We start from the raw sequence: 19,943 nt of genomic DNA, 5'->3' as shown, positions 1-19,943 counted from the left end.
AGTCGGCGCTGGTAGCACGCCTTTTCGTACTCCAGTACGAACCAAAGAAAATGGAATTCATTTCTCGCGAAGCGAAGAAAAGAGCGTAACTGACGGCTACAGAAAGGGTTGCATGATTGGATATAGATTCCTTACCCATTATATGTCTCCACTGAAATTTCGCTTTTGGAGTGTCGACGACACGACTAGCAATAGGAGGCAGCACGGCGGCTGCCTTGAGGCAATTTTATAGGTAGTTCCCGGAGACAGCAAAACAGCGGTTGTCATCGATCGTGGGGAGGAAATGTCGTACGTGATAAATTAGAATGGTGGGAAAAATTGCATCAGGAGGCGTGATGTGTTTGAAGAAGGTAGGATGGCGGCCAAGGATTCACTGATAGACTGTTGAAAAGCTTCGTCGTGGGCGTGTGAACGAGTGTGGCTGCGTATTTTTGGCAATCGGAGGCGGTCTTCAACTATCTAAATTGTTTTCCAAATGTAATGGTGTCTGCCTCCGGGGAGTTGTGGACGGCGTGTAAAATATTCTTGCGCAACACCGCAGGACGGGGCTAGCACCGGTCCTGTCTAGCAGTTTTAGGAGTGTAGTGCTTTGTTTGTTCTTTTGTGTCAAAGTATGGCAATAAAGAAAACAACGTTGACTGTTTAAATGTCTATGGTACGCCCTCCTGCCGAAAGCCGTTATACCGATTCCAACTGTCTGATAACTGGCTCAAGTGCGCCAAAAATGCCACTCGCATAAAAGGCAGACGGCTCGCGCAAGCTGCCTGGTTCACTGCAGAACCCTGCTACCTCGCCGTTTTGCTGCCATCCTGTTGCTTCCAGGAGGGGAAAGCCCAGGGGAGGGGAAAGCACATCTCGAGTTTCGTTATTGGGCTTCGAGTGCATATTTTGCTCAGGGAGTTCTGCGCAACGGAGGGGCAGTCCAGTGTTTTCACCAGCGCTAACGGACACCACGATGGCTTGCTGCACCTCCTTCCCCTTGAGAAGCGTTCAGGACTGCCTGTGTTTTTATGAGTAACGTTCAGCAAGCGCAAATCGCTATCCCATTGGGTCTATCAGATAGTCAGGAATATCTGACACTGCAGAAAAATTCAGATTCCCACTTTTAGCTGTGAATAGGGCAAATTCCCTAATTGTTTTGGGAATTTCTACTGGGAAAAATTGCAAGGAAAATCAATGCGATATCTCTGCGCGCCCGAGGCATACGAGAATTTTTGTAAACAAGCAGAAGTTACCTCGAGTCCACATACAACTTAAGATGAAATGGCTTGGGCAAACCTCTGGCATACAGTTTTATAGACCTTCATGTGTTACCAAGAAGCCAGTTCGACATCTAATGAATTACTTTTAATCGCCAAGGATGACTTCAGGAAAAATTATATTGATGTCACAGAGGCACCTCGGTCCTATTAATATCCCTTTTCCCGAAGCCGTGCTTTTTCATATTATAATTCATTCATTTTGTAATGCTAATTCAAATATTGACGTGCCAACTAGCCTGTATCGACACATTAATTCAGCTCATCGACATCGCAACTGGAAAGCATGACAATCAGGGATTCTTAAAAACTCACTTTAGTGCGTTTAACTGAAACTATGGCGTATTTAACTAAAAATGCGTTTAGTTAACCAGGATAATTAGCAGAAAAGAAAAAAAAAACATTGTGGTGTCGCCCCTGATACTTTCGTGCACTTTCGCGAAGGTGGCAGTGCGTTGCATGAACGTATTGTCGGATGCTTTTTAAAGCAGTTGCAAATTCAGCAGTAGTGAGGACTTGCGCTTCCAAATGATGACGATGTAAATCCAAATTATTATTCTTACTATTTTCTGTCGAAAATAGAGTTTACAAACAACCGCCAAGCCAGAACTTTCAAATCAAGAATAATTTGTGGCAATAACCCCACACACCCGAAAACGCCGCGGAATCTCTGAGAGCTGTGCGCCCATGGGATGAGCACCAGCAGCCTTACCGTTGAACCAGACCACAAAGTCTGTGCCACGAAGCCCCACAAAGAAAGAACTAGATAAACAGCGTGAGGTGGAAATGATTCCCTTTATGGTATAAAGAAGAACTTGGAGCCAGATCCTGGTCGTAGCTTCCAGTCAGTTGACTATGCACCACGTGGATACAATTACGGTGGCTGTTTGCCACCGGAAGGCGCGGTCCCACAGTGCCTCCTGCGTAGCGTCGATGTTCGTAACAGGGGAGGGAGCTATACATAGAGGCAGCCATGCGGTTAGCGAGAGAAGGGAAACGGGCGGGTGGTGTTCTGCCCGAACAAACGGGATTTTGACGGCTAGGCGGAGCCCCGTTGCACCATCTCTTCTCGGCGCTTTAGTTGCTGTGCCAGCTTTAATTGTGTTTGTGTCCTAGCGTCTGCAGTAATGGCTGCGGGGCACAGTAGACGTGAGTTGTACGCGTCACAGTTCGCGAATCGGCGATTCTTCTACCGCAGCTGTGAACGCATGGAATGACAAGCAAAGTCACAACTTCAAAGGGAAACCAGAATAATTTATTGTGCATGCGTGGCTTCCGCATGCACTTCGTTGAGCAAACGTACCAACCAAGGGTAGCTTAGCCACCAGCAAGAAGCATCTATAATTTCGCTTGAGTAACACATCACTGGCTCGTGCCTTCATTGACCGAGTATTTAATTGAAAAAAATTGTTGGGAATACGATTGATTTTGCTCGACTCTGGAAGAAATTGGCCAGCAAGTCGTACGCTCTGGACACCAGATTTAGGAGGAGGGTTTACAATTACTAGTATGCTGCCTCACAGCAAAATCTGGCAAAATTTTAAGGAAAATGCGTTTGAGGAAAACAAAACCAGACGCAGCATACTTTAAAATTAAAGGGTCTTTGCAACACTTTCGATAAAGGCGTTGACTCCTTCCTTCGCGTCTAGAAGCACTGCGAAAGCTATAGCTATCGCCAGCTCGGAGCCGCACTGCGTGATTTGCCCGTCGAAGGAGATACGCCTTCCGTTTCTGCTTGGCTTTTGTGGCTTTGTTTTTAAAGTGCCTATCGAATTCGTTGATTGCTGGAATTGAAAGCCGGCCAATAGCCGTTACACCGCTCTAATGACGTAATTTCATAGGTCGAAGAGCGCCGACGCCGGGGAAGAGAGAAAAATCTTTTGAGCAAGTTTCTAAGTTATCTGATGGGCATGGAGCACTAAATTCTGGCTGGGGTACTTTGCGACCCCTAATCTAAGTACTGGATGTGTTGGTATACTATAGACAACGTTATGCAAGCATTTAAGACTTCAAAAAAAGCTGAAGAAAGTGTTGCTGCTTCTCACAGCAAAGATTCAGTACCGTGACAGATTTACGCAAAAAAGCTTTCTTCAAGTACAAATAACGTCCTTGTTTGCGCGCGAGCCATGGCAGCTGAGTCACGCTGCTAGGGCACCTCACCAGAAACGCTTAAGACACGCTCATCGCAATGGTCATTAGTGTCCGATTACATTTCACTTTGATCATCGTCTTCATTATCACGTGCTTCCGTTCAGTCATGTCACAAACATACACCTTGTCGCGGAAACACGATAGTTAAGAATTTTGTACGTTTTTTGAGTGCCTGGTAAAATACGGAAAATAATATTCTATGAGTGTGAAGGAGGGTACTTTGCAATCGAACCACACGCCTACAGGTGGTTCACTTGTCCCGCAAAAAAGACATCCCCGGTCTTCGTGTTCCGGATGAAGAAGAGGAACGGGTGGTCGACGATGAACCGCGTGCTCGTGCTCAGACTCTTGGTTACGAACACGACGCCGCTTGCCCCCGCCGCTTCGCTGCCCTCCTCGTTGACCTCGACGACCGCCTTGTGTATTACGTCGTGTACGAACAGGTCACGCGACCCGGTGATGCCCGACAGGTCGGCCTGCCGCTCGTCGAACATCTTCTTCGCGCCCAGCTGGGAAATGGGCTGCTTCAGTTTGTACGCGCCTTCCAGCTTGAACCTGCAGGGAGAAGATACGTGTGCTCATTCGCTTCTGCGTGCACGCTCGTTCACCGTTAGAGCCGTAGTTAATCAGTGCACAAGCCGGTGTGGTGTAGTGAGCCTTCTATTACAACGCACTCGTCGTCAGTGACAGGAAACCAAGGCTTTAGCATTGGCTTTAGGGCTACTTTGGCATGCAATAAAAAAAATAACAAATTGATTGATTGATTGATTGATTGATTGATTGATTGATTGATTGATTGATTGATTGATTGATTGATTGATTGATTGATTGATTGATTGATTGATTGATTGATTGATTGATTGATTGATTGATTGATTCATTCATTCATTCATTCATTCATTCATTCATTCATTCATTCATTGGCACTGATGAGTAGAAGGCAAGAAGCCTTGGTGGGGAAAAGAAGATATTGGGGGTGAGAAAAGCACATATAGATTATTGAAAAGTCCCATTCAGTTTTTGTTCAGTGCTCTTGAGTTTTTTTTTTGTTTTTTTTTTGAAGGGGGGAGGAAGAACACACTGAAGGGTGCTAATATACAGAGTTCTTTAAATGCGTATTGAGACACTCTGATGTGTTTACGTATTATGGCTCTTCTACTGCGGTGCACCTCCGATAGCCCAGGAGCTGCGTACGGGTTATAGCCGGCATTGTTGGGCGGAATTCGGTCTGGAATTTCGTAGACTACCCTTACCCACATGTACACGCATGTTCATGAATACAAACGGTGCAGAATGAGCACGTGTCCATTCCATGCTGTCGCTCTCATGATTTTCACCTTTAACGTGCCGAATTTCTCTAAAACAAACATGGGTTCCGTTTATATAGGAAGAACAGAGGAGTGTGGAAGCAAAGAAATGACCCCACATTTTAGAAAAAGTGAACACGCCGTACTAAATCAGCACGTCGCGAAATTCGCCCTCACTTTGAGCTGAATAGGGGCGAGCCGCCATTACCATTGGTTGTTAACAGCAGAGCTGTTTAAGGCCTTGGTTGCGCCGTCCATACGCAGGAACACTAATAGGAAACTGTCGAACTCAAAATGCTATTAGAAGGAAGAAGCCTGCGTTGGCACACTGCACCATGTTAACCAGACGTAAACGATAGAAGATGACGAACAGAATAGCGCATACCCCAAGTGCTCTGGCTAATATGACCGCTTATTAAAGCATCTATTCATCTGCCATGGTTCTTGTATTCCATTCTGCCAAAACGTACCATCTTTCGCCACTACTTGTTCAAGGGTCTGGGCGAAGGAAGGGCCCCGATTTCTTTGTTTTAGAACAACGACGAGGAGTTGTCCTTTCCGAAGATATACCTGGGTCAGGCACGTAGAGATCAAATCTGTCCACCCGACCACGTTCGCGATGGCCAGCAGCGTGCTTTATACGACGAAGAAGGAGACAAAGACGTGCGTAACCGCATTCAAATCTCAAAGCCGTCTACGAAGAGATGCACGACTGCCTGGAACACATGACGTTCGATGACATCAAACAGTTCTGGCGCCGCTTTGGCGTGCACAACGAGCGTCACTACTTGGAGTTGGCCACAGCCGGAGTCAGTCGTCCCTGCGTCTTGTATAAGCGACGCCCTGATCAGAAATGGGTCGATTCATTCAACCCCTGGATTGCCTCCGTGCTCGACTCAAACATGGACAATCAGGTCATTGTCGATCACTGTACCTGTGTCACGTACGTCGACGACTATGTGAACAAGGCCTACCGCGGAATGTCTAAACTGCACAAGGCCGTGGCCGAGATGTTGGAGGAACGCGGAGACGCGGGTTACCCGAAGTATTCAAGGCGGTCGCTTTGAACATGCTTAAGGCGGTCGAAATATCGGCCCAGGAAGCCGCGTAGTTTCTTATCCGTCAGGACATGTCCGAGATCAGTCGGGGAGTCATTTACATTCCGACGTGCTTCCTCGAGGAGCGAGGTCCAGTCCGCAAGACCAACAAGGATCTCGAAGAACTTCCGCCCAGGTACGGCCGCCAGCTCTGCTGTTTCTCCACCCTTGCACCACTAGTGCAAGCTGCACCAATTTTGTTGTTGTTGTTTTTATCGGCGAGCATAAACCTGCAAGATTCTTTTTAACAAGGCTAGGAACGGCTGTAAGAAAGATTTAGGCAATATTTAGAAAAGAAAATTTAGAAAATTTAGAAAGAGACTTAGAAAAGAAAAAAAGAAAAGATAGAAAGGCGAAGATTAAGAAAATTTCTTTGCGAGGGTTGCTCAAGCCAAGGAGTGCGGAGCATATCTTTACTCAATGGTGTAACCAGCGTGAGAGATGTTTTCACTGGCTTTAAGTAAATCCTGACTGTATTAAATGACTTATACGAGTTACTATCCACGAGTATCAACATGCGTGAAGGCATCCTTGGGTCAAGGTCATGAAGCCGCATGGCCACTAGTCGACTGTTTGCAGTCAACCTGACCGTTCAGATGAAATCCGCAGAGCAAAAAAAAAAACAATTACGTGCACGTTTGTTTGCAACGGTTACTGCGAGAAGTTCTAAAAACAGAGTGCGGAGCTTTCGCAACTTACAACTGCAAGAGCATCTATCATAAATTTAACACGAAAGCATTAATTGGCTAAGAAGGTGAAAGCGCGCACTACGCAGAAGTCTTCCAGAAACGTCACAAAACAGCTAACCCTCATCCCACGCTCAATTCCCGTTGAGCGCGATGCGTGCACAAGCAAAATAAAACACACAGAAGCACTCGGCCCGCGCTTAACCCAAATTGTATACGATGCGATGCCTAGCGTGCTTCAGAAAAATAAAACATAGATAAACACTTTGCGCCTGCTCTTCGATAGCGTGTATCAGAAAAATACAACACGAAGAAACACTTGACGTCCACGTAATTCCCACCAGCGGTGATGCTTTCTGTAGATAGCCCGCGCCTCCTCAAAAAAAAAAAAAAGCGCGGGGAAAAAAGCCCGTGCATTAGGGATCTCGCCAGCAATCTCGGTTGGTTTTTAGCTTCCGTGGAGCCAGCGTGCGTCTCAGCGGCATGGATAGTTATTCTCTAACAAGTCGCTGCAGTGAGTCTGATATCGATGTGGTGGGCTATAGTCTTTTTTTTTTATTCGAAAGCTTGCCCTGCGGCATAACGGTGCACGATTCACAGGTGCACGAACAAGTTTGCTTGTCGTATAAAGTCCAGAAAGTGCCGATGAAATAGTCCATGAACCCAGCGCTGCAGGTCTGGAGGGCGGTCGACATCGGCAGAAGACCCATCAACAAATTCAGCCAAAAGATACTCTTTCATGCTCTCATCTGATTCGAATATGCTCGAGGATTCTTCGCAACTTTTTCCAAAAAGCATTCAACGCTGGCAAATCACAGCGGGGTGTTCGCTGTCGCCTGAGAATTACCAAGGCGTGCTTGCTTTCTCATATGCAACAATACAGCCAGGCACGAGCTGCGTCCGTACATTCCAAGGGCGCACTAAAATCCCGCCAACAGCGGTATAACCGGGTATTTGTGCAACAGCTCACCAATGCATCTACGTGCACAGCTTCCAAATGTAGCCGTTTCCTGTTTTGTGTGAGTGTAAAGGGCGAGGGTGTCTGCAAACCTTCGAATTACGCTTAGCCTTCTGTTTCTAACGCAAGATTTCCGCATCAAGTTGTTTGAAGTGACCTTCCAAATTACCCAAACATTATCAGACAGCCAAAAACATACTTGCGGGTATTTATTCTATAACGATTCCTCACTCCCTGCGGCGCCGTCATCTTCTCGACGCGGCTATTCGCGTCGTCAAGGTTGTCTGGGTCGGCATAATGCAACGGCCAAGGTTGCTATACCGCGGCGCCGAACGGCGTCGGCACGTGTGTCACACGTGCCAACTCGTAGCTCCGTTTTCCTCAATTGCGCTTAAAACTCCTTTGACTGGAGAAGGTGGATTATGTTATGGTATTTACTTTTCTTCATTGTCGCTCGTAAGTGTTACTTGTTTCGATCTGTGGAGACGTGAGTAGAGGCACGGAATATCAGAGAAATATTGCGCATAGGCGGAGCAAACCCTATAGCTCTGGTGCTGCCATCAGCTAGAACGACAATGCAAAAGCTCACCTGTTCGGCACCTATTCTAAAATAACTGTCCTTTCTGCACATGAAGGGAGATGTATCTTTGGATTCCGAATGTACATATCAAATGGTGGTGGCTTTAAATATTGCAAACTTTATAACACTAATCTCGATAGAGTTGTGTCGGCGGCCAAATCCGCATTAAAATTTTGTAAACAAATAAAATTGGCCACCCACCGCCAAAAGTTGGGCGTCATCACTTTATTATTTATCAGACGTTCCCTGTCACTGGTATTAAGAAGGTCGTGGGCCCTGTAGTACTAGAGCAAGCAATACAGTTACTTGCTTTAAAGTAACGTTGGCTTGCCATCGTTGAATTACCTGCACGGTGAGTCCACGCTTTCCGTAAATGTAGTCCACTCTTTTGCCTACAGCATGGCAATGATGCAAACAAATAAACTAAATAGAATTGAAGCAGTTCTCACCCCAATGGTGGAGCAGTAAGACAGAGCTTGCCATTCTTTACGAACTGAAGGCTTGCGAGGCTTGGAGGATTACGAACGTGGGACAACAGTATTGCTGGAAGCATTAACATAGCGCGTTTATTCGAATAACCGTGTCGTGTCATTTCCGTTTTTCCTGCCGCACCACACGTTGACATTACTCTTAATGAAATCTGACAGCGCATTCGCAACATAGCGGGGTTTTTTTTTGTCACTCCGCTCAGGATCTTTTTATGGTCCCCTCCGCTAATTTCCTGCAACCTTTTCGCGCGTACGGGTAGAACCAGTAAAGTTGCACTCACCTTGGCAAGGCCAGTGTAAGCCTCTGTTGCTGAAGGTGTGACAGCATGTTCTGGAAGACCGGCCACGAGAGCCTCTGCCTCAGAGCTTCCGCGCCAGAACGGTCCCGTGGAAGAACGATGGTCATGCTGTAATCAAGACCGGCGTAGGGGAGATCAGCGACATCGGCGTCGGTAGCTTCGTGGTAGGCGTACGGCACCCGAACTTCATTGCGCATCATATCCACCGTAACTTGTTCGGTTCCTCCATTGTAGAATGGAGTGGATGACGTAAAGCTTGCATCGAAAGGCGTATCCCACAGTCCTTTGAAGTAGATGGCGTTCAGAAGTACCATCTTTGTGTTTGGCGGGAGCGGCTCCCTAAGCAAATCTTCAATCTTTCCCCCGGTTGAATTTTTCACCCATGTGTTGATGTTCTTACGGGATTGTTCGTCAGCTAGGTTAGCTTTAGAGACCTCCGCGGCGAAAGACTGGGTTAGCAAGTCGAGGTACTCCGTGAGGACATTGTAGCGCTCCTGAAGGACGGCAGCGTTGGCGACGCGGAGGGTCGAGTTGGATGGCGCACGCAGAACATGTGTGTGTTGCGCGTGCGCGGTGGGGACGTGGTCGGGTGTGAGGCCGACAGACGAGTAGCCTAAGCTCTCATGCAGCTCTTGCTGTGTGTCGGCTCTCGCTCCGACGTATGCCATGGCCAGAGCTGTCGACACGCTGTACGGGGAGAAGAAGAGGTTGACTTCAGAGGATGCCGGAATTTTCTGGAGGAGCCGGAAGCCGAACTGATTGCTGGCGTCGGTCACCTTGTGTTCTTCTTGGGCGATACAGATGGCCAAAAGCCAGGACAGCCAGATGACTGACTTCATGGTGAGCAACTACCAGGAAGAGAGAAAGGAAAAAAGAACGTGCAACCATTTCCTCTACTATGGAGAGAAAGGCAATGGGAGAACATTGTGAAAACGAAAAGGCGCTCCCAACTAAATTGGTATTTTACACGTCAGGCACACATATAGGCGCGACACGTTGTCCGACAAGTGGCGCCAAAATGTGATATTTCTTTCCATACAAGAGCCATAGACGGCTGGCTGGCGCATTAACTTCGCTGTAATGCAACGTGATCCCTTCTCTGTTTCCTTCATCCCTGCGTAAAACTATGCACTGCATAGGCCACCAACATTGACACGCATATACACGCATTACAATGCTCAGGCGAATGGACGTACCTGTGGGTTGCCTTTTCGGATCAGTTATTCCTCAGCTGAACTTTCAGCCGTCGTCCCGTTCGCCCAACGTACGCGCTCAACAACACAAGGACATTCTTTAAACCACAAATGGACAACGTTGCGCAAAAACAATGAAATGATTTACCCCGCACTATTTTCTTTTTTGCCTGTAGAGCTACTTTTGCACCATTGCACACACCTTACGCAGCCATACTGGAGAGGAATGAAGTTACAGGTCGAAACATATCAGATAATATATTTTAAATGAAGCATTACTGGGTCGTCAGGAAAATAAGATGCTGCAGGTGTGTGTGGGTATGCGTGCGCGCGCGCTGGTACGTGCAGGTGTGTGTGCGCGTTAAGTGTCTGTGCGTGTGAGGGGGTGTGAGTAAGCGTATACAGGGGAATCTTGTTGATGCGATTCGGCATAATACGTTCTTCGGCTATTTTTATTCCCGGCCAATGTCCCTTTGAAATAAGGCATCTTTGTGCGTTTAATACGGTCCCATGTCTGCCAAAAATTGGATAATACGATCGCGAAAGTGGATCTTGATCGACATTTCTAGAGATCTTACGTTTACTCTTCGCTATACTAGCTCGAACCGCTTTCCAAAAAGGCACGATCTGTACGTTGCGGAGCCGCTGGGGCACGGCACTGCCGGTTTGGCGGCGAAAACACCGCTGCCAGGCGCGGCCACTCTGTCCAATCATGATGATACTTCAGGCGCCGGAAGACGCCGGAAGACGTCCTGCTTACATGCTTCAAGAAGTTGGAGCGCCAGGAGTCAACGTCGAAGGGTCAATTCTTCGCGAAAAAGTTGACATATCCGCGCTCTTCTTGCACACTGAAGACTTCCAAGTGTCTGGCGGCTGGATTCACCGATTTATGGCGCGACACGAATTGTCGTACAAACAAACAGCGCCCGGTGAAGAAAAAATACCGCCAGTTTCTTTTTTTACTTTGCAGAAGAATGTAGTCCGAGACGTTGAAAAGCAGAAAGTGCCGCACAAATTGATTAGCAACTTCAACGTTGCTCGGTAAAAGGGGCTGGCTGACGGAGTATGCATATTTTACTCCTGTTTTTAACCTATTTGGATAATACGATTTCCGCATAATACATTTTATTTTCCGGTTCCCGTGAAAAACGTATCAACGAGATTTTACTCTATGTATGCGCTTGTGTAAGTGTGTGCACATAAAACAAAAATTCAGACCAAATTCAGCGTTCTGTATGATTACCTTATGTTAGTCCCTCGGAGCCCTTCAGGGGAGTTTTGAATCGCAGAACTCTGTATACTGCATAATTCTGCAGATGTTTTATGTTTTTACTACGATGCGAAGCAGAAAGCCCCGCCGTAAATGGGGATAACCTCTGCAGTACTCATTAAAACTTTCTATCTCCCTATATCTCTCTCTTCCCCCCTCTGCGGGTATTTCCGTAGGCAATATGACTATATTCTTATGTCTGCGATCTAAAATTGTTCCTTCCAGAGAAAAAGGCACACACTATAAAAAAAACGACGGTTGAGCTTCCCACGAGAACATCAACAAGCGCCCAAAAAGCGCAAGTAACCAATCCGACTGAGCATGCCAGCAAGGAAGTAAACGAGAAAATAAGCCACCGAGCAAGCAAGCGAGCAAGATGCTGGTTCAGCACCCACCTACAAATGATAATGCTCCAGAAAAACACGACACCAAGTATTGAGATCTGTTCGAATGCGAGTGTCTAGCTCACAGAAACAGCGCAATATTCGAAAGGCGGACAAAAACATCCTGTCTCGAGTGCACGTGATGATGACACTGATCAGGTAGCTGATGTGGCAACGTTTCGGCTGTGAGAGTTTCTGCAAGGTGCAGTGTTTCAAGGAAATGGGCTGCAGCTCATTTAAAACTCAAGCACGGTGCGCTTGCCTGAAATGCCGAGGCACCTTTATTTTCACTGATCAATTAAGGCGACTAGCATTATATGCTTGCTGCATTCCCTTTGGGGTGCGTCTCTCTATATGTCTAGCCTCGTACACCCAGGGACCCTCATGTCGAAGTCTCAGCGCAAGCCGAGAAAAAATGGACAGGATGAGGAGGGCTAAGGGGAGGGGGAGGGATTGGGGGAGGGTAAAGTGAAGTCAGTTGGTCCACACAAAACTTTCTCGCAACTGGAATCGCCCTGCAATCGCATCATCAACAGTGATCGCCGCAACGTCCCCGCGATCGCCGTCGCTTTGCAGCGACGTGAGGCGAAGCCCTAGCCGCTCACCTAGCACAAAACTGCATTGCGTACCCACAACAACGTACTGCAAAATAACCGACGCAAAAGCCGATCGTTTGCAACAATAGCTGTCCCTCTTTTCGCCTCATAACATGTATACCAATTATAGGTTCAATCCTTCATTACACACCCACAATCAATATAATGCCAACTGCATTCTGGGAGATAAGAATCTCCCTAAACTTGCGGTCTACCTTAATTTTTTTTGTTTTAACAAATGCGAAGGTGCTTGTTAGTAGTTGAGGCAAACTTTGCAAACAATGACGTATTGATATTGTGCTGCTACGAGCTGTCGCTGCGGTCTAGTAGCTAAAATGGCCTGTAGCTACACACCATTGATTGGGTTCGATTTCCATTCCTAAAGGACCTCTTTCTCATAGAGGCTATATAAAAAATGCCGTGTGTACGACATTCCGGCGCCCGATGAACAATCGAACCTTTCCTGAATTAAGCCCCCTATTCCGGCTTGCCTGGTAGCCCCTGTCCAGCTTTGGCGCTTAAAACTACTTAACGAATTAAATTAAAGTTTTTATAAGCCCGTAAAACTCGAAGCGCTGCAGACGTTCAGGTTTAGTGCTTAGTCTTGTTTCTCTCTTGGTACCTTAGCCTTCCACTCAATGTGTTGCAAATATATAAGTAGTTCCTGAAGATAGCATTGCGTCCTTATGGAATAGAAAAGAATCATGATGCATCCGTTATAAATCCCGCCTCCGAAACGGGAGTCTGGGCGCTCGACCACTAACTCCCGGAACCTGTGTTCATGTTCACTCTGAAATTTCATGCGTGGCCGGACAAAAACTTAAAGCTTGTTTCGGTACAGCCTGGATCATTTCCCTGCACAAAACATTTTTACCTCACAAGGACTGTACTTTTAGGTGCAACATCGGGCTAATTAATTAACGCTCTAGACTGTTTACTGCAGCGCCACGAGCCAGCCACCAACAATGCGGGGGTCGCAATACCCGTTTTAAAGCGCCTAAACCTCGCCAGCATTGCAGAGATTTTAGCTGGTTTCAACATTACCAGCAGATTAACCGAACTCCCTTGATTAATGCTTAGGCCGTAAGCTCCCAGCGAGCCAACATGGTTAGCGGATGAACACCTACAAACCCTATACCGGGTCAATGAAAGCGAACGGAACACGGGGGTGTGTACGGCTTAGAGCGGTCGGTTCGTTCAGCTTTATGAAGTTTTATTACGGGCGAATGAAACTTCAGAGGTTTTGTAATTTTTAACTGGCTAATAAGATAGGCGGGAGTGCTCATTATTTTAACTGCTCTGAAATTTTCCACAAACAGGTCAGTTAACACACATTTTGCCTACAGACACTTCACAAGGTCTTTCGCAGCCTGCATGCGTTACGAAAAGGCCCTGCTGAGTGAATTCAGAGATTTGACCACTCAGAACAGTTACTTAAAAATAAATTTGGTGTTTCTTGTTTATTCTTTTTGTTTATTCGTTCTTGCTTATTCTTTTTATACTATGTTTTGGAAACGTTGCTCCAGAAAAAGAAACACTGAAATTATTTGAAGCCTGAAGGTTATATGAGTTCGGTCCAACCAAAGCAACCATTTTCAAGAAGAATATAGAACCCTTAATTCCGTTTTATATTACCCATAAAATCGCCCCTGTCAGAGAGAAGGACGTACCTTGATAAAGAGGTTTCGCAAGATAGAATGGAAAAGTGGCCAACAGGGCTCTGCTCGCATAAGGACATATGAACCACAGGAATACCGGCCCGCCGACGAGCGCAAACAATAATACATGTAAAGCGTTTTTTTCTTTCTGGAATAACTGTGGCTTTTCCCGGCCTGCGCTTATACACGCAACAAATAACAAAGGCAAAAATAAATTCTTAGCACCCGCACTCGACGCAGCGCTCAATTTGCGGGGTACGTTCTAATCAAGTGTTCCACTTCGATTGACAGGCAGGGTTTCAGAAATCCTCGAATGAGTTGAGCTTGTTGAGGTAAAGATGACAGCGAAGTACATAATAAAGAATACGCCGAGCGCAAGAGAAAATATAAAACAATGACGTTTCGGCACCCCGAACGGGAACCTTGTTCACACTCCAAGGCTACTGAGTGTAAACAAGGCTCCTGTTCGGGGTGCCGAAACATCATTGTTTTATTTTTTCTCTTGTGGTCGCTGTATTATTTATTATGTACTACAGTGTCATTCCCGACCAGATGGGCCTCCGTCGAAGCCTCGATTTCATTTGAAAGATGATAGCGTTAGTGTCATCGTTAGTGGGCAACGTAGCACGTAGGGCACAATCGTTAGCAGCGGGAATGGAAGAGGAGACATTGCTTTCCGACGATGCGTTTACCAGTCCCTGGCACATACCAAGCACTTCATACACCACATGCGCTTCCTGTACGGCTTATATAAAACGGATTTTACCAGAAATAAAGTTTCAATTGAACAAACTTTTCAGAGATTAAATGCGTTAGATTGCATTTCCAGGGGTCTGGATTAATAATCGGTATACGTACTTGCCAACGTCTCGTTGATGGGCTGACTGCGATGGTGAAACTTGCCGCAAAACTCCAAAGTTAGGGTCCAATGAATAGGGTGGCTCCTGCAGCGCTGCAACCGTTGTGAGTGCCGCCGTTGCGGTGAGGGGCAAGCTTTATATTTCCAGGAACCACCCGCGCTGTTGCCAAGAGGATACGTGACGGAACGAAAACATTGAGCGAGTCTCGCGCGACGTTTATCTCTTCGTCCTCATTGAAGCGAAAGAAGTAATAGAAGCCGTCAACTATCTCTGTCCGCCGCTCTTGGATCGTGCACCGCTAGCTCGACAGATCTGCGTTTGCCGAAAAGCACCAATAAAAGACCAAGGTCGTAGTGTTAAGCGGCTAACTTGAGGTTTGGGCGCGCTACACGTATACGCCATCATTTGCATTCTTGTCGATTTTTGCCCTGAAATGTTTTAAAGTGAGGAAATTAGCTACCCCGGTTAAATAGCGTACGATTAACGAAAACGAAACAGAGCAGGTTGAGGGGCTGCCGGAATCGAGTATTGCACACTTTGGAAAGGCACACTGTGCCTTTTCGAGCAAACGTAACAAATCCCCAAATTACCCTTACGCCCAACGAGCGTACTAGGGCCGAAACACCCTAAAAACACAAATGACAAATTCGAGTTTGCAATCATACATAACACGTCTGTCATGTGCCAGATGACGGACGAGTTTTCCTTGTTCCCACTTTGGTGGAGACCCAATAAAAATGTCGCGATCCTCGGGCAAGGCACCGCACTGAGTCTTTTTACCAATCTTTACCGTGATGGTGTTGTAGCCTCTTCGTTGAAAACAATGAATGCCTTGGTCTTAACATTGGTCATCGTCGCCTTTTCAAATTATGACAAAATTAGCCGGCTTTTCAATGTAAATGGGCCAAAGAAGTATTGTCCCGGTGGCATCACGTGGGTGCAAGGCACGAAAAATAACCAACGTTATCCCTTTAGTCGTTCTCGTGGCTACCATGGTCAGAATTAAATAATTGTGTGGCTATTCAGGTCACGCGTAAATTTATTTCTCTCATACCAAGGTGCAGCCGTACGCCGTATACACGCATGTAATGAATGATTTACCATAATAGTTTGCCCGTATCCTCAAGGACGAAGAAGGTGGGGAAATCTATTTCAAGAACCGCGCACAACCTTCCCCAATACATTTGAAGGGGTTAGGAAGCGGGATATATTCGGCTGTGTAAACACGTTGAGAAACCTTGGCGCGCGCACATGTGCTCCTTCTCCACGTAGTCGCACTGCTAGTTTTGTATCCTTCAATTTGGAGACAAACTCGAGGGGCTTCGAGTGGGCGACAACAGTGATGCCCCCCAAAACACCAACAAGTTCGTTAAACGGGGCCCCACTTTCTCATATTTTGCGGGGTGTTCAAAGCCTTGAACAAGTTTTTTTTAAAGAATAGCGGACAAGAGATCTGACGTGACGTGAACCCAACAGCTTTGTTAAGGTGAAGATGGCTTACAAATCGCAATGACATTTTTACGTGCTTGTGCTAGCGGTAAGGTCTCTTGTTTTTTCATCAAACACGTGCAATTATGTGTTTTGTTTAGGGGAGCTTTTCAAATCAAGTCAATGCGGAAAAAAATGTCGTCTGAGTTTACCGATTACTTCAACATTCGGTCTAAAAGCCGGCAGGAGAGAAATGGTGCACAGAACTATGAGTAGTAGCTGCTCGTTACTAATCGACGTATAGGGTTTCAGGGGTTATTCACCTTGCCGCTCACGGACCAGTGATGTACGCCGCTAAAACGCATTCTTTAGAGAACAAGAACAACGAACACTGGAACAGTGTCCGAAATTGCTAACCTAAAAAAAATCCCGGGCCATCTCCGCTAACGTGAAGCCTGGGGCGAAACATGTAGTGTATAGGTGTAATCTTGGTACCTTGGCATTTTTGCCAACGTAGGTGAAACCGTTGGGGGGTAAAGGTATACAGCTTTTCTGTAAACGTCTCGTGTCTTTGAAGCACGAATCGGCGTTCTAGTGCGAGGTGTAAATTTCATGCCCCGGTGTTTTTTTAGCACGCATTACAGTCTAGCGCGAGGCGTAAAGGAGGTTCCCGCTGTTTTAGTATCGTGACTACATGAGACGACGATTACGACGACGACGATAGCGACGGCGATTGTGACGGCGACTACTACTACGACGACGACAGGAGACACCAACAGCCCGAGCCCCTCAGGGGCTTGGCCCCTAAAATTAACGGGCGAGCAAGGAGTAGGGCATACCGTCAAGAACATGTCATTCGAGATGAGGTAAAATAATGGCAGCACTACCGTATATTACTCGCCAAGCCATGAGCTATTTGTGACTGGACACATATGTGCGAATCATGTAACTCGTATGAAAATGTAGGGTGTATCCTATTGCACACCCCTCCTGAGTGTACTTGCGGGTGCCTACATAGTTATCCATACAGTTTAGCTTTTGCCATCTACCCAACACGCTCCAATGCGTTTTCCGGGAAAAAAAGGTTTCTGTTAAGCACGTGCAGGTTTTTCCCAGCGTGACCCGCTGTTGCAAGTCGACTTGTTTAATCTTTTTGAGCGTTAGCAGAGCCTTTTTCTACTGTCGCCAGGCGGGGGGTGGGAAATTTAAAGGAATTCAGGGATGTAATTTGGCGACACCAAGGCAAATATACAGTTAGGAACAACTTCACGCAGATTGGACTACCCTGATCGTGTCGCGGTCATCACCGCGTGAACGGGCTCGAATAAAGAGAACTCGCCGTCTGCTAGCGTGAAGCGGTTTCCACCAAGGTGTCTTGCGCTTACTGCACACGTGCATCCCGGCTGCCTGCAATGGCTGGGAAATTAAAAGCCGTTCCACAAATGGCCCCACATTTTCGTTCAAATGTACAAAAACGAGACCCTTTGTTTACCCGATTGGCTGGAAGGAAGCGTCAAAGTCACTTTTATGCAACCCGCAGGCGCGATGAGTTTGTTTAATTGCACACAAAAGAACCTTTGCTCTCGCCTGTTTTTCCAAGCAGAACTGTCCCTGTCTCTATTGACCCATATGCAGTTTTCTACCTCCCCCCCCCCCCCTCCGTTTACCATTACCTTAGAACTTTGCCATTTTCTTTCTTTGCGAACGCATTTCTCCCCTTCAACCACATGCGCCCCTCAACTAATTGTACTTTTGTGAAGTCGTGCAGCTGTCCATCCTACCCTCTGGAAACTGCAACCCGAACAACCACACCTCTGCCAATTACATGTCCAGGAGCTCACGCGTTTCTTGGGTCGCACCGCTATCACGACCGGTACTTCGTTGCAAGCGGTTTGCTAACCAGAAAAAGCGTTAAAGCTTCAGGACACAGGGAGAAAAAGAAACCTATTGTTAACTCATTGCTTATGATCCATAAAATGAGAAGTAAGACAGAACAATTAGAAAAGACCAAACCAGCAGATGCATGAAAATGAGGCGCTGTTTAGTTCCATCTATTGAATTATTTTCAATGCAGGAAGAAAAACTGTATTAGCTACAACGGGACTTGAATTAACAAGGGCGTGTGTGTCTTCATCCTGAATTAGCGGCGGGATGGTAAAGCGGGGCTCTCATATTTAAGCTACACCCGGAAACGTGCAGGGGCTGGACACCCTGCAGACACAGGCAAAGCTCAATCTTGTGTGTGTCTGTGCGGATCTGCCTGTCCGTGCATTTCGGTATCTCTAGTGTCGCTGGCGCAAAAATGTTTTGCTGTATTCGCAGCGCTTGTCGCGCCATCAATGATACACGTACATTCTGCGTGTATCTATGTGCTATCCCCACCCTCAATTTGCCAGGCATACTTGCGGCTCGGTGCTTAAAAAGCGTCCATTTGTAATTTCAGTCAAACATAGCGGGAACTGGATGCTGGATGACAGCTTAAGTATTTGCTCAAAAAATTCTGCCAAAGTAAAGAAAAACCCGGTGGCGGAGTGGTGTCGTACAATCTAACAATATCTCGGGCGATTAACAGAGCTCGATGCGGCAGCCCATTTTTCCTAGATCTCTGGGAAACAAGATACTTGCAAGAACAACAACTCCGAAGTTTCTTAGTGTGTTGCAACCTTCCCTCACCGAGTTTTCACTCGAGCTGAACGCCTTCCATTCTCTTCAATATCTTTGTTATGATGTGGTTTGGTGCTGTTTGGAGATGGAAGACAGAACTCTACGGAGGGCAACTCCTTAGTTTTTGAACGATCGAATACATTGGGAGCACGTTTGCGGTGCGGATGTATGCAGACGGCTAGGACAATTGTTTTCTGCGGTGGATGAGTAATAATTGTCAAGCAAAGTACACAAATATGCCGATAGAAAGCAAATTGAGCAAGGGAAGGTGGTACGATGTAAGCAGGCGAGCCTGCAGCTAAGGACAATATCACTGTGCAGGGCCCAATTCAGTACACCATGAGAAATTCCCCAGCAGTTAGCGCCAACCGAGGGGGTTGTTTTCACACATGTGGTGGTGTTGATGGCTCAAAAATATTGTCTGTGAACGGCGAAATGAGTACGTTTAGGAAAGAAGGGCTGTCTATACCGAGAACACAAATACTTGGAGTAAACGGCATCATAGACAACCCAAGACCGGTTTTATAGATAACGACCTGCTCACGCAGCCGGAACACAGCGAGCCAAGAAATAGCTGGGCGGGGAGGGCGTGCGTCGTCAGGTGGCCCTAAATTTAATCCTTCACGCCACCAGCTTCACTTCGCTCGCAGTGTGACCTGCGGCGGCTGGCATAAAACTTATTGGTACAGTCAAAGCTCGTTAATTCGACACCCGTTAATTCGGAAATTCGGATAATTCGGACGGCTCTATTGGTCCCGGCCAAAGCGCATGTTAGTCTATGGGACCAAACCTTCGTTAATTCGTCAGAATTCGGCCCCGCACCGCTTAATTCGGACAAATGCTGGTCTCTTGACCGAGGAAGAAATTATTCATGATATCACGGGCACCCAGGAAGACCATGATTCTGACGAAGAGTCATGCGAGGAGGTGCAGCCGCGACCTCATCGCACCTCACGAGAAGTCTCGGAGGCGCTTTTGATATTGGAGGACGTTTGCCTGAGTAGTTCCGACAGTTTGCGAGCTGTTGGCCACTTGGAAGAGTTAAGAAAAATTGTAATGTCAGCCC

At 46.8% G+C, this 19,943-nt stretch overlaps 1 protein-coding gene across 1 annotated transcript; it reads right to left on the bottom strand.

Annotated features, from left to right (window-relative positions):
* Nucleotides 1-2,492: 2,492 nt before the first annotated feature.
* Nucleotides 2,493-14,937, bottom strand: LOC144139781 (iripin-1-like). The gene is made up of 3 exons (XM_077672042.1): nt 14,784-14,937; nt 8,808-9,673; nt 2,493-3,965 (listed from the first exon to the last, which is right to left on the bottom strand). Exons 2-3 carry the CDS (start codon nt 9,662-9,664, stop codon nt 3,650-3,652), a joined length of 1,173 nt encoding a protein of 390 aa, XP_077528168.1. The 5' UTR covers nt 9,665-9,673; nt 14,784-14,937; the 3' UTR covers nt 2,493-3,649.
* Between the last annotated feature and the right edge of the window lie 5,006 nt (nt 14,938-19,943).

This window comes from Haemaphysalis longicornis, unplaced genomic scaffold (genome assembly GCF_048455015.1).
Source record: "Haemaphysalis longicornis isolate Haplotype H1 unplaced genomic scaffold, Haemaphysalis longicornis Haplotype H1 scaffold_1, whole genome shotgun sequence".
In the NCBI taxonomy this organism is placed as follows: domain Eukaryota; kingdom Metazoa; phylum Arthropoda; class Arachnida; order Ixodida; family Ixodidae; genus Haemaphysalis; species Haemaphysalis longicornis.
This window is presented reverse-complemented; position numbering and strand designations above follow the sequence as displayed.